The 13,511-nt window shown below is 61.8% G+C and overlaps 2 protein-coding genes and 1 long non-coding RNA gene across 8 annotated transcripts; 1 reads left to right on the top strand and 2 right to left on the bottom strand.

The window, feature by feature from the left end:
* Positions 1-293: 293 nt before the first annotated feature.
* TAGLN (transgelin) lies at positions 294-3,103 on the bottom strand. Its single transcript, XM_003212755.4, has 5 exons — positions 3,050-3,103; positions 1,537-1,735; positions 1,263-1,440; positions 1,090-1,192; positions 294-981 (listed from the first exon to the last, which is right to left on the bottom strand). The coding sequence occupies exons 2-5, from the start codon at positions 1,714-1,716 to the stop codon at positions 840-842; spliced, it is 603 nt and encodes a 200-aa protein (XP_003212803.1). The 5' UTR covers positions 1,717-1,735; positions 3,050-3,103; the 3' UTR covers positions 294-839.
* Positions 3,104-4,006: 903 nt separating this feature from the next.
* SIDT2 (SID1 transmembrane family member 2) lies at positions 4,007-11,613 on the bottom strand. Of its 6 annotated transcripts, none has more exons than XM_085209081.1 (28): positions 11,249-11,609; positions 10,293-10,414; positions 10,058-10,219; positions 9,928-9,973; positions 9,750-9,851; positions 9,588-9,671; positions 9,383-9,494; positions 9,238-9,303; positions 9,043-9,136; positions 8,784-8,875; positions 8,571-8,582; positions 8,413-8,484; positions 8,256-8,330; positions 7,988-8,050; positions 7,627-7,748; positions 7,479-7,552; positions 7,306-7,372; positions 7,108-7,181; positions 6,904-7,027; positions 6,704-6,821; positions 6,503-6,639; positions 6,312-6,420; positions 5,617-5,693; positions 5,478-5,524; positions 5,092-5,197; positions 4,883-4,993; positions 4,696-4,809; positions 4,007-4,618 (listed from the first exon to the last, which is right to left on the bottom strand). In XM_085209081.1, the coding sequence occupies exons 1-28, from the start codon at positions 11,444-11,446 to the stop codon at positions 4,556-4,558; spliced, it is 2,643 nt and encodes an 880-aa protein (XP_085065207.1). In that variant the 5' UTR covers positions 11,447-11,609; the 3' UTR covers positions 4,007-4,555. The 6 variants fall into 6 exon arrangements, with proteins under 6 accessions (XP_085065207.1, XP_031412755.1, XP_085065210.1 ...); XM_031556895.2 differs by having other exon boundaries at positions 8,784-8,839; positions 11,249-11,608; XM_085209084.1 differs by lacking the exon at positions 5,092-5,197 and having other exon boundaries at positions 11,249-11,613.
* Positions 11,614-11,660: 47 nt separating this feature from the next.
* Positions 11,661-13,511, top strand: LOC146542765 (uncharacterized). The gene is made up of 2 exons (XR_014879671.1): positions 11,661-11,948; positions 12,038-13,511. It is a non-coding gene; the product is annotated as an uncharacterized LOC146542765 (long non-coding RNA).

Raw genomic sequence — 13,511 nt, 5'->3', positions numbered from 1 at the left:
TCCTCTCCCCACTCCGTGACTCCTCTGCCCTCCCAAGCCTTGCTTGGGTTGGGAACCTGCATCACGCAGTGCTGGGGCCATGGAGCTGCCTTCCTGGGTGCCCATAGCCCTCTGTACTCTTTCCCTGCAGCCAGGGCTGCTCCTGGCAGGGGTGAGCGAGGGCCTGGGCAGGTGGAAGAAGGAATGGCAGCAGCCATTGGGAGAGTGTAGAGACCCCAAGCTCGGCACCATCCGCCTCTCCAGGGCTTTGGCTTCCCTGGATGCCCGCAGGAGGAAACCTCGGCACGCCGCGCTAGATGAACAACCTTTTAATTTTGACAAAAACGAAGTACAAAACCGAGGCCAATTTTCTTTTCTCCCCATTTGCAAGGATCTCTGCCGGAGTGACTTTTGGCCGGTGTGGGGTGGTGGGCAGGCAGGGTGGCTCCGGGTGCTGGGGCACGCGCCCGCCCCAGGGAGGGCCATGGGGCACCGTGGGTCCCCACGAGCGTGGCTCGGCACAGCGGGGCAGGAGCAGCTCGCAGCGGGGCTCACAGGGGTGAAGCGGGGAGCGTGCGAGGCCGGAGAGAAGAGGAGAGCTCGAGAGGCCGCCTGGGAGCCGGAGCGAGCACGGCAGGGCATGGCCGGGCTGCCCCAGCATCGCCGCGGGGGCTGCCGCTCGGTGCGTGCTGCCGGTCGATGCGCTGAAGGGTCGTTTGGGCTGGCTGGCTTTTTGTTTTCAATAAATACCAATCGGTGAGGGGCGGTTGGAGTCGCCGTTGCCCCAGCAGCTGCGGCACGCGGGGCAGAGGGAGCGGAGACGGAGGTCCTGGCTGGGGCTGGGGGAGGCGGGGGGCTGCCTAGCTGATGATCTGCCGGGGTCGGCCGTAGCTCATCCCCGCCTGTGATGCGCCCTTGTTGGTCCCCATCTGTAAGCCAATGATGTTCTTGCCCTCCTTCAGCTGGCTCTCGGAGAACTCCCGCTTGTGCTCCTGCGCCTTCCTGCAGGGAACAGACAGAGGCGATGGGGCACCTCCACGCCCCCCCGGACCCCGACCCCCCGGGGCCATCAACCTCAACCCTCAACCCCAGGTTTGTGCTCCCACTTACTTCATGAACCAGTTGGGATCCCCGTGGTAATGCCCATCGTTCTTGGTCACCGCCAGGCTCCCCAGGGCCACAAGTGTCCTCTGCACCGCCGCCATATCCTTGGCTATGAGAGGGCAGCGCCGTGAGTGCTGTGAGCCCCCCGCCTGCAGCCTCCCACCCACCTGTGCACACACCTTCAAAGAGGTCGACGGTCTGGAACATGTCTGTCTTGACCACACCGTAGTCCTCAGCCGCCTTGAGGAACTGGGCAATCTGTTCCATCTGCTTGAAGACCATGGTGGGAGGGCTGTCGGGGATCTTGACAGGCTTGGAGCCGTCAGGGTAGAGGCTGTTCACCAGCTGGCTGAGGACCTGCGGGCAGAGGAGAGGCTGAGCTCTGCGCACTGTGCCATGTTGTGCCATGCTGTACCACGTCGCAGCGCTCCCACCCTTCAGCCTTGCACTTACGATGCCGTTCTTCAGCCAGACCTGGAAGCCCAGGCGGCCCCGGTCCGGGCGGCCCACGCTGGAGCCGCACTGAGCCACGATCCATTCCACCAGGCGGTCCTCCAGCTCGTCGTCGTACTTCTTCTCGATCTTGGACTGGACGTCCCTGCTCATGCCATAGGCTGGGCCCTTGTTTGCCATGGCTGCGGTGGGCAGAGACCTGGAACGGGAGGGGGCCGTGAGGGGCTGCCTGCCCCCACACCCAGCGTGCTGCATCCCATGGCATCCTCCCTGAGCTCATCCCAGGGCAGGCAGTGGCCGTCGATGCCAATGGAGATCTGGAGGTGTGAGCACGGCCGTGATCCTTGTAGCACAGGTGGATGATTCCCACCCAGATCTGCCTTGCTTGGGGTGCCCATCTCGCTCAGCCAGTAGCCAGCTCCTGCTGGTGTGGATGTCCCCAGCGTTGGGTGGCCATGGCTGGAGCTGCCTGCAGACACCCAGGAAGGGAGCGGGCAGTGGGGCTGGGTGGCAGTGGCACAGCAGAGTGCCGTGAGCATGTCCTCGTGCCAGCACCAGTGGGGCCAGGCCATGGCAGGAGCCATCCCGTGCCCTTGTAAGGACATGGTGCGGGCAGAGCAGAGGGTGGCTGTGGTGGGCAGCGCCAGAGGATGTCAGGGTGGGTGCCAGGAGGGAGAGGTGCTGGGGAGCCAGCAGCTAAACCCTCACAGAGCTGGCCTTGCTCCTCCCCGCCCGGCTCCTGCTTGGGTTAAAGCCAGCTGGGTGCTGGGGCTGGGCCATGGAGCAGCACGCCTGGTTCCCACATCCACTCCTTTCCTGGGCTTCCCCAGCAGCCAGCTCACCCCATCCACTGGGCAGAGCCTCCCAACTCCTGCAGGACGGCACCGAGCCCTGGCACAGCAGGCAGAGCAGAGCAGAGCAGAGCAGAGCAGAGCACATGTGGGGCAGAGCAGAACATACAGCCTACTCTCTGCCACCAGCACCCACGAGCCCTTCAGACAGCCCTGTGCCCTGTCTCCAGCGCTGCTGAACCCAGACCAGCCCCACACCCACCTCTTGACCTGTCTCCCTGCACTGTGCCATGCCCCTTTCCTGCAGGAACTCAACCACTGGGGGCTGTGTTTGCTTCCCCTGCGCAGCTGGGGTTGGGTTGAGCCAGCACCCACCAACACTGCTCCTGTGAGCCACGGAGCAGTGGCAGCAAAGTGGTGCTGAGTACCAGAGGCAGCAGCATGCCCTGAGCAGCATCTCCAGCCCAGGGAGTTGCAGCCCTCTCCGTGGGAGCAGAACCCCAATCCAGAAAGCATCATTCCCATCCCAGCCAGCAGCATTTCCAACCCAGCAGCATCACTCCCATCTTCGTGGCATCATCCCCATCCTAGAGAGCAGCATCCCAATTCAGGGAGCAGGACCCCAACGTGGGGAGCAGCATCCTCATCCCCACAGCAGCATCCCCATGCCAGGGGCCGGCAGCCACAGCACACCCTCCCTCCATCAACCCCGCAGGACTCACAAGCAGCGACTCAGGGAGGCGAGGGGCGATGCTCGGTGGGTGCCAGCACACTGCACAGTTCGGAGGCCGACGCTGCGCTAAAAGGCCGGACAGTGATGTCAGCAGCCCACGGGACAGCCCCCAGCCCTCCCCCAGCCCCACAGCACACCATGACTCCGGCCCAGGCACCATATTTGGGGAAAGACTCTGAAAACCAGTGACTAAAGCCCGTGCTGGAGCATTCCCCGCGTGCCTCAGCCCCAGTGGTTTTGGGGCAGGGAGGAAGCGGGGCCCGGGGGCTCTGATGAAGTAAATCCTTTTATAGGCAGGCGCTCACGGAGTTTTCTGCCCTGACTTCATGGCTGGCTTTCCCCTGTGCTCACTGCAGGGATGGGAGGCTCCTGGTGGGTGGGGGCACGGGGGGCAGCGGGTGCGAGGCTGGGGTATGGGATGGCCGCGTTGCGCACAGGGGCTCTTGGAGAGCACAGCTGAGCCAGGGCTGGGCACTGCAGGGCGGCGAGGCTATGGGCATCCCATGGGCATCCTGCCAGGGCAGAACAGGTCCCGGGCATTGCTCTGCCCCGGTGGGGTGGACAGGATACAGCAGGGTGGGGGGCAGAGTTGATGTTGGGATGGGGTGTGATAGGGCTCACAGTTTGGCACAGCCACACCGTTCTGGGCTCTACCCGACCCTCTCTGCGGTGCCAGGAGCTCCCACGTGGCACAGCCACAGCTCCAAGCTCATCCTCTGGGGATTCTGTGTGCTCAGCGAGGGGTGCAGCCCCAGGACCCCACACATCCATCCCCCCTTCCCCAGGACTGCCAAACGCCCCCACACCCCAGCCCAATGCCTGCAGCTAACAGCACACAGAACCCTACGCCCGGAGTGTGGCTGACACCCAGCGGCAGGGTGAACCCACTGAGCCCCCAGCCCCAGTCCCAACCCCACTCCCAGTGCCCAGGAGGCGGCAGCTGCTGTAAAGTGCAGAGACTTTAATGCGAGCCGCCCGGAGCCCAGCTGAGTGCTGAGCACTGCAGGAGCAGCGGACGGGAGAATAAAAATCCCGAGAGGCGCTGAGCCCCGTGGCCGCCCAGGGTGCGAAGGCATTGCCATGCCCCACACCTGGGCGTTAGGCACTGAAGGTCCCACACCAGTGTGTGTGGAGCTGCGGGACGGGCAGCCCACCAGCGCCTTTCCAGTGTCACTTATCACCAAGGATGGGCGCAGTTCCAGTGCAGGATTAGGGCCGGGCACCGCAGCGCATCCCCAGAACCGCTTTTGGCGAGGACGTGTGCTGGGCAGCCCCGGGGATGGTACGGTGAGCAGGAGGTACAGAGGGGCCAAGGAACCCCGGCCTGCTGCGGGAATGGCGATGAGGACGGAGCATCCAGTGGGGACCCACAGCGCAGGCACGGCCCATGGGGTCCTGCTGGGCTTTTGGCACAGCCCTGGGTGGTGGCACCGGGGAGCAATGGGACGGCAGGGCCCTGGGTGCCGCACCGTGCTTGGCCCCTCTCCTCCAGGCTCTAGAAGACGTAGATCTTGTCCCGCTGGACGCAGTCCAAATCGTCATCCAGTGTCAGCAGCACCTGCAGAGGGGAGCAGGGCAGCAGTGGGACGGGCAGCAGGGAAGGGGAGTGGGATCTGTGCAGTGGGCAGCACCTACCAGGAACGAACCAAACATGGCAATGGAGGAGAGGAAGTGCCAGATGTCGTGGTCGTCAAAGAAGTCGAGCAGGATGCAGTCACGGTTGTGCTCCCGGGACTCCGCTGGTGTTTTCTGTGCAGGATGGGGCAGCCATCACCATGTCTGCCCCATAGCGGCCCCACACGCCTCATGACTGCACACCTACCTGCCAGGTACTGAGCCCCTGGAAGAAGAAGAAGAGTGCAAAGCCCCAGACCACAGAGGTGCCGATGATGCAGAGCAGGGGGATGAGTTTGATGCGTTCACCACTGCGGAGCTGGAGGAGATGGTGGGTCACTACACACCCTCGAGGGGCCACCCCTGGCACCCTCCCATCAGGCACGGGTGCCCGCATGGCCAGCCTGCAGCTCGCACCTTCATGATGATGTAGAAGGCGAAGTAGAGGAGCAGATTGCAGATGCCAATGGCCAGCAGGTAGGAAGCGAAGTCATTGGGGCGGACAAGGAGCCCGTAGGCAGCGCTGAGGAGGCAGCGGGGTCAGCACAGCCTGGGGACTCCACCCCCATGCCCCACTGCCCACCCTCTGGTTCTGCTCCTCTGGGCACTGAAGGAGCACTGGGGGCTCATGCCGTGCTTGGCTCACAACTGTCACGAGCTGGGTATCCTCAGCCCAGATGGGGACAATGGGTGGGGGTCGCTGAGGCTGAGGGAAGCAGGGTGGGAGCAGCAGTGGGCGTGGGGGGGTTTGGGCACGGAGGAAGCTGTGTGGGAGTCTCGCTTGCTCCTGGTTCTGCACTTACAGGGACCAGTTGATGATGTTTCCCATAACCAAGAGCACCATTCGGTCCTGTGAAGGAAGACAAGAGGGGTGAAGGGGCACAGCCCCTCTCCTGAACTGGTGGCCAGCAGTGTCCCTTCCCCTCTGGTGCCATCACTCACCACGTACATGGGGCCACTGCACTGCCGGACGCAGTCTGTGTACATCACGTGAAGGATCCTGCGCAGGATGCCTGTGTCTGCAGAGAGTGGGAATGTAGTACTGGGGGCACAGAGCTGGCCCTGTCCCATCCCATTGCATCCCATCCCAACCCAACCCATCTGACTGCAAGACATCCCAATCCAACTCAACACCTCATCTCATTTCATTGAATCCCATCCCAAACCAATCCAACCCATCCCATCCCATTCCATCCCAACTCATCCCATCCCACACCACTGCATCCCATTGCATTCCATCCAATCACATCCCAACCCAATCCACGCTATTCTATTGCATCCCATCCCATCCCAACCTAATCCATCCCATCCCATTGCATCCTATCCCAACCCAATTCATCTCATTGCATTGTCCCATCCCTTCTCATCCCAACCCAACTCATCCCATCCCAGTCCAACACAACCCATCCCATCCCCTTCCAACCCAACCCATTGCATCCCATCCTATCCCAACCCAATCCAATCCATCTCATTTCACTGCATCCCATCCCATTCCAATCCAACCCATCTTATCCCAACCAATCCCTCCCCCCCCCACCTCAACCTATCCCATCCCATTTCGTCCCCTCCCATCTCATCCCTTCCCATCCCTGCTGCCTGCAGCACAACCCCCATGCACACCCACACTCAGCCCTCACCGAGCTTCCAGCGCCCCATGTAGTACAGCTGGGTGCTCAGCAGCAATGTGGCCATGATGTGCATGACAGAGAAGATGATCCAGAAGACCATGTTGCCTTTGCCAAAGACCTACAGGGAGAGTCCAATGACCAGCAGGTGGGCAAGTGGCCACCCCACACCGCGCCCAGCCCCGCTGCACACCCGCACTCACCACACCAATGACAGAGAAGAAGATGACAACAGCCAGACAGGCATAGGCGCTGTAGGCACTGGCGTTGATGTCCGGGTGCCGTTTCTGGTACAGCTTCAGCATGCAGAGCCCAGCAATCATGTACATGAAGGAGGTGTCTGCAGGATGGAGCGGTGAGCGGGGCTGCAGCAGCTCCCAGCACAGTGCTGGGATGGCACTCACCGAACTGGAAGTTGGTGTAGTTGGGGCAGACGTGGTAGCAGGCACTGAGCAGCCCCTCCATCATCAGCGCCGTGCCCATGGCATAGAAGAGCCCGAAGTGCTTGGGGATGCCACACTCCTGCAGGGGCAGAGAGGAGGGGAATTGGCACCTGGGGAGCAGAGCTCTCTGGGGACACGGCCTGGTGGCTGCGCATTCTTACCAGGGCGTGTGTGTCATTGCGCATGAGCGCCCTGTTGTAGTTGATCTCCCGCTGCAGGATGATGAGCAGGAAGAGCAAGCCCAGCAGCACGTAGCCCAGGTTGCTGATGATGTTGTTGAAGGCGCTGCAGGGGGGGTTCGGCACGTCAGTGCCCTGGGACCCACATCCACAGCCCCGCCCCGTGCCAGGACCCCACTCTCCCACCTGAGGTTCCCCAGCGGGTGGGCACACAGGAAGTTGTAGTAGCAGATGTCCTGGTTGCCGGTGACATTCACCACCTACAGGTGTGGGTACAATGAGAGGAGGCGGTGGAGAAGTGGGAGGAGATTTGGGAACAGCCAGGGACACGGGCACATCCCCACTGCGGCTGCAGAGCGTGGAGTGGGAGCACCGCCTGCTCACCGTCTGGTAGGTGATGACGAGCTGGACGACGGGCAGCGCGTAGAACACGGCGATGGTGGCAATGTTCCTGGGAGGGGCACAGCAGTGTCACCAATGTCACCGCCACTCACCCAGGACAGTGGGAGAGGCACTGCCGGGACACGTCCCCAGCCCTCCAGCCACCCCCTGCTCACCAGAAGTAGATCTGGTATTTCTTCCGCAGCACCCGCTTGTCCTTGCGGGCCAGGTCGGCCACACAGAGGTATTGCTGGAAGGAGAAGCAGGGTGAGGGCAGCGCCCGGAGCACGGCACGGCGTGGCAATGCACGGGCACAGCACGCACCTTGGTGCGGATGACGTTCTTGTCATAGTCGATGTCGGCCAGCGTGTCGTAGTCGTCCTCTTCAACAGAGCTGAGCGAGTCCAGGCGCGGCCGGCCGGCCACGTTCTCCAGCGACCGCTCTCCTGCAGCAGAGTCAGGGAGGTCAGCAGGGCTGCACTGAGCACCCACGGCTCCTCACCGGCAGCAATCACCCCAATTACACCCACACCTCCCCGCCGGGGCGGGAGGGGCACAGAGCAGATCTACACCCTGGGATGTGGCCGCATCGGGGCCGAGGACACGGCTGGGTCTGTGCCCAGCGTCAGGTTTGGGCAGGGCAGATTGCTTTGATTGGACCGCCCCTGCTCGGACCAACATCTACCCATGGCAATGTACTGGTGCCTCATCGGGGAGGAGGGGATGCGCCGCTTGAACTGCTCCTGCGCTTTAAAGGAAAGCAAGAGTTATTGGGGCAGGATGAGGGCTGAGCCCACGAGCCCACTGCCGGCACCTCGGGAGCTCCCCACGTATCACCGCCTGGCCAGTTGGTGATGCCCAGCTGGAGCCCCTGCTGCAGGCTGGCAACGAGGGGCTGCCATGGATGGAGCGAGCAAATCACTGGTGTGCCCTTGGGGCAGCTCCGCACGCACCCACGTATCCATAGGAGACGTCTGCAGAGCCCATGCTGTCTGTGATGGCCTCAGTGCTGCAGGAGGAACCGTTCTCTGCAAAAACAAAGGGGGTGGGCATGGTGGCATGGCCGCTGGCCCCGTAGGTACGGGGTGAGGGACGGCGTGCAGCACTCACCAAAGGAGCCGTATCCACAGCCCATGTAGGGGGCATGCCCAAGGAAGGAGTCTGGGATGCTGTGGGCGTGCCCTGCAAGACAAGAGGGGACACACAGCACCATCAGCACCCCAACACGGGGCTGCGCCCGCCTGGTGTGCAGCAGTGCCGGCACCTACCCAGTAAGGATGCTGGGGGTCCCAGAAAGACATGGAAAAAGAGAGAGATTCAGTCAGTTGCCCAAGTCCCAGCTCAGCCACGTCAGCCCCAGAGCAGAGAAGACAAACCCCCGGACATCCCTGCCTCTGCTCTTTGGCACAGGAAAGGCTTGAAAGAGGAAAAGGACCCACCAGCCCCAGGCACATCCCCCCTACACGCCCCCAGCCCCTCACCCGTGTCCAGGCTGGGCGAGTCCATGGCAGCCAGGAGCCCTTTCTTCTTGTGTTGCCTGCCAAAGGAACTGGACGTGAGCTGCACTGCAGGGCTGGGACACGATATCGGGAATGGGACATGACAATGGCGATAAGACACGGCACCAGGGCTGGGATGTGGCACTGGGAGGGGGCATGGCACTGGGGATGGACACTGCACTAGGAGGGGATGGGCTGGCAGGCTCCTTGATTGGAGCAGGGTGGGACTGTGGGACCTCACCGGCAGTTCTCCCAGCAGGCGATGAGCACCGTGATGACATAGAAAGAGAGGAAGATGCCGAGGCAGAAGAGCATGCTGTTCACGTATGCCTCCGCTGCAGAGAGCCTCAGGGTGAGCAGCAACCCCCGGTCCCTGCACCACCCAGCAGCCCCCAGCCCTTAACAGCACCCGGAGCCACCTCCCACCCAGGCTTACAGGTTATGGCCGGTGACACCATCACCTCCAGCATCTTCTGCCGGTTGTGCTGATCCACTGGCTTATCTGTGGGAAGGCAAAGCCAGCGGTCAGCCCCACGGCGTGAGCCCAGCCCCATCCCCAGCACGAGCCCCACGGTGTGTACCTGGGGAGGTGCGCTTGGAAAGGGGGTAGTAGGGGAGGGCTCCTCCGCAGGCTTCATCTTCTGTCTTCACCACAACCACCACATAGAAGCTGTTGCTGGGGAAATCCTTCCTCTGCAGTGTCCATGTTGGGGAGAGACATGGGTCAGCAGCACCCAGGTGGGACGTGTGGGACCCTATGGGGTGGGACGTCCCCCCCACACCCACCTGCACCGTGATGGCCGCTTTCTTGGTCATGGTCTGGTACATCCCAATGAAGGCCACGTTGTTGTCCAGGTCGTAGACGGGGCACTGTTGGGCAGAGGGATGGGCCCATCAGTTCAGCTGAGCACCAAGGGCTGCCCGCTGAGACCCTGAGCCCCATCCTACCAGGATGTCCTGGATGGAGATGACGGAGCAGGGGAAGGCCATGGCTGAGGTCACCTTCACGATCACCGAGTCCACTCCGTCAGGGAACTCATACTTGAAGTACTGTGGGCAGAAGGACACCTCGTTCCCCGCGCTGTTCCCCCCGGTGCCGCCCCTCTGCCCCAGCACAGCCCCTCACCTGCGGCTGTGACGCTGTGGCATTGAAGGTGAAGGCTTCATTCGTCCTGCAGAGAGCACGGAGAGGATGAGGGTCACCCAGCGGGGCAGCCCCGTGACAGCAGGCAGGGGATGGGGTGGGGGTCCCTCACCGCAGCACAAAGTTCTCCACGCGGGTGACCCGCAGCTGGTAGGAGGCGTTGAGGGACAGCGTGGAAACGTCCACGAAGAAGTGCTGGGTCTCCACCTCCACCTTGGTCTGCGGTTGGCACAGCGTGCGGCTCACCTCCTGGTAGGCGTATTTCCGCTGGTACCTGGGGAGGGCAGATGGGAGCTGTGCCACGCTGTGCCAACAGCCCTGGGACCCTCAGCCCCACCGATACTCACAGCCCCCGAAGGATGAGTGGCACTTGGAATGAGACCACCGCCTCCTTCTGCCTCACCACGAAGAGCACGGGCAGGTCCTTATGGTCGGACAGGACGTTCACCGACACCCGCACTCCCTCCGTCTGTGGGAAGGTGACACTTTGGCCTGGCAGGACCTTCCCCGGCGCGTGGACTTTGCTCAGCCTGCGCTGGCAAACACGTCGGCCCCTGCTGCTGGGGGGACACCTCCCTTCTGCGGGATTCTGGGCTGTCCCCAGTGCCCGGCTACACTGTCACCCCAGGCAGTGACACTGGTCTGCCTGGTTTCCCTGGGTCAGCGGAGGCACTACTTTATGCCTGGTGCCGGGGCAGCAGGGAATGGGAAATGTGCTCTGAAATGGGAAACATGGCCCCAAAAATGGGTAATAAATCCCGAATTGGGGTAATGAACCCTAAAATGGTAGGACAAGGGGGGAATGGCTGATAGGATGGTGAGGGGATGGCTTAACATGATAATGTTAGATGTGAGGGCGGTGAGGCGCTGGCACTGCTGCCCAGAGAGCTGTGGTGCCCCATCCCTGCAGGCACTCGAGGCCAGGTGGGATGGGGCCCTGGGCAGCCTGAGCTGGTGTGGGGCAGCCCTGCCCACGGCCGGGGGTGGCACTGGGTGGGCTTTGAGTTCCCCTCCAACCGGAGCTGTTCTGTGGTTTTATGATTCTATTACACGAGAAACATCCCCAAAAATGGGAAATAAACCCCAAAATGAGAAACATCCTCCTCCAAAAAAACAAACAAAAAAACCCCACAACAAAATACATCTCCAAAAAGGGAAACTCACTCCAGAAATAGGAAATGCACTCCCTAAGAAAACGGAAACTCACCTCCCAAAAGGGGAACACACCCCATAAAAGAGAACACCGACCCCCCGGCCACCTCCGGTCGCTGCCCACCCCGCAGTGCCGCGGCCGCCGGCTCACCCTGTTCCTCAGCACCGTGTGGTTGAAGGCGTAGATGTTGAGCGTGTCGCCGGCCACCCAGTCCGAGTAGATCCTGTCGAAGACGGCGTCCTTCTGCTCCACGTTCTTCTTCGGCTCCAGGGGGTCGGGCAAGGCGGGCGGAGGGGCGAGCAGCCAAAACAGCGCCCAGGCCAGCGCGGCGGCCCCGGCAGAGGGCATCGTGCCCGCATCCCCGGCTCGGGGCTGCCGTGCCGCGGGTCGGGGGGAGGCGCGGGGCGGTCAGGAGGGGCGCGGCGGGGCGCGCAGCCCCATGGCGCGGTGCGGGGCTGCCGGCGGCACTTCGGATCGCCCCGTTCCGCGGACGGCTGTAAACACGGGGCCGGCGGTGACGTCAGGGCGGAGACACGCGTTCATAGGGCCGGGCCGGGGAAGTGACGCGGAGGGCGGCGGGCGGTGCCGGGCGGTAGCGCTGCTCGGCGGGAAAAACGCGGTGCGGCGGGTGGCGGCGCGCTCCGTTCCCAGCGACGGAATGGGGCCGACTCCCGCCCGGCGCTCCGCAGCCCGGCTCGGAACCACCCCGCTCCCAACGCCTCCCCGGGGCGCCCGGTGCGGCGAGACCTCGCTCTGCGGGACCGATGAGCGGTGACACGTGGCACGGGTGGCTTTCACCGCGCCCCGACCGACGGCCCGGGGCGGCACCGGCACGGCGGCTGCGGGAGAGGTGAGCAGCTCCTGCCCGCATCGCACCCGCTGTTGTCCCCCCTTCCCAACGCCCCCGTGCTCACACAACGCCCTCTGCTCCGAGCGCAGCGCTGGGATCCCGTGAAACAGCCCGGCCCCGCACCTCGCAGCACAGAAAGCCAAGCGGACCCTGGGCTGCAACCAAAGCTGTGCGCTGTGACACCTCACCTGGAGCACTGCGTCCACAGGTGGAGTCCTCAGGGCAGGAGAGACGTGGAGCTGTTGGAGCGCTGTGTCCAGAGGAGGGACACAGAAATGGTGGCAGGGATGGAAGCCCTCCCTGCGAGGACAGGCTGAGAGCTGGGGCTGAGCAGCGTGGAGAAGAGAAGGCAGGAGAAGGAGAGCTGAGAGCGGCCTGCCAGCATCTAAAGGGGCTGTGAGAAGGGAGGGGACGGACTCCATAGTGGGGTCTGCGATAGGAGAAGGGGAAATGGCTTCAGACGACAAGAGGGGAGATTGAGAGTGGAGATGAGGCAGAAGGTTTGGCACTGAGGGCGGTGAGGCACTGGCACAGGTTGCCCAGAGAGGCGGTGGTGCCCCGTCCCTGCAGACAGCCCAGGTCAGGCTGTTGGGGCTGTGAGCACTGCTGGAGCTGTGGGTGTCCCTGTGCACTGCAGGGAGCGGCACCAGGCGGCCTTTCAGCTCCCTTCCAACCCAAACCATTCTGTGATTCTCCCAGAATCCATCCCTGGACTTGAGCTAGAATGTACCACCTCTGCTGGAGGTTTCTGTCTATTCTCTGCTGGACAAACATACGGAGACGTGAGCATTGCTGCTATTGTGCACTTTATTTCTCTAAGTCCTCTCACTGAGGGTCTCAAAGCACTTTTCAGGCAGTCTGTGCGGTGTTTCCAGTTGATGGGTGGTGCTGCTGCTGCCAATGGGTCGAGTGATTTGCTTGGGGACAGACAGAAGTCCATAAGGAGCCAGGAGCAGAACACAGCAAACTCCTGAGTTCCTGTTCAGATGCAAATATTGCCTCCACTGGAATGACTTTAAGGTTGATTTTGTAGTGATGTGCATTCCCTACATTTCAAAGCTATCAAAAATAAACCACAGAGTCATCAAAAGCAAGCTAAAGTCTCGTCTAGGACCAGAAAAGTCAGTTACCTTCACTTGCAGAACACTGTTGGGAGCTTTGGCATTGTTTTCAAAACAGTGAGCAAAAGGAAAAGAAGTAAAGAAAAAGAACCAAATCAGACTGGAAATAAGGACAGATTAAACAAGCAGTGAGGATCCAGATGAGTGTGACTTTAAATATCCCAGGAGGGAACACTGTGAATTCAGTTTGGAAGTTCTCTGCTCTCCCCACCCTGAGCAGCAGCACTGCTCCCAGCAGCACTTCCCACAGCAGAAACAAAACAAGCAACCAACACAGGGGAACGGAAGACGCACGTGCAGATGCACACACACACACACTGCAACACGTTGGGGTGAAACATTTACATTTATATCGAAATATGCACTAAACAGAGTGAGTTCTACCAGCTGATGCATTTCTTTTTTTTTTTTTTTTTTTTTTTTTTTTTCTTCTTTTTTTTTT

The sequence above is a fragment of the Meleagris gallopavo genome, chromosome 26 (assembly GCF_905368555.1).
Source record: "Meleagris gallopavo chromosome 26, MGAL_WU_HG_1.1, whole genome shotgun sequence".
Taxonomy (NCBI): domain Eukaryota; kingdom Metazoa; phylum Chordata; class Aves; order Galliformes; family Phasianidae; genus Meleagris; species Meleagris gallopavo.
Note: the sequence above shows the minus strand (reverse complement) of the source record. Positions and strands in the feature narration are given on the sequence as shown.

What these genes read in the sequence shown, in the direction of transcription:
- TAGLN (XM_003212755.4), bottom strand. Translation starts at nt 1,716, where the DNA reads ATGGCAAACAAGGGCCCAGCCTATGGCATGAGCAGGGACGTCCAGTCC. An exon ending in TCTGGCTGAAGAACGGCATC is followed by an intron (nt 1,441 to 1,536) that starts GTAAGTGCAAGG and finishes CTCTGCCCGCAG; the next exon opens with GTCCTCAGCCAGCTGGTGAA. An exon ending in GATCCCAACTGGTTCATGAA is followed by an intron (nt 982 to 1,089) that starts GTAAGTGGGAGC and finishes TGTTCCCTGCAG; the next exon opens with GAAGGCGCAGGAGCACAAGC.
- SIDT2 (XM_085209081.1), bottom strand. Translation starts at nt 11,446, where the DNA reads ATGCCCTCTGCCGGGGCCGCCGCGCTGGCCTGGGCGCTGTTTTGGCTG. An exon ending in AGAACGTCATCCGCACCAAG is followed by an intron (nt 7,553 to 7,626) that starts GTGCGTGCTGTG and finishes TTCTCCTTCCAG; the next exon opens with CAATACCTCTGTGTGGCCGA. An exon ending in CCTTCTACATCATCATGAAG is followed by an intron (nt 4,994 to 5,091) that starts GTGCGAGCTGCA and finishes CATCTCCTCCAG; the next exon opens with CTCCGCAGTGGTGAACGCAT.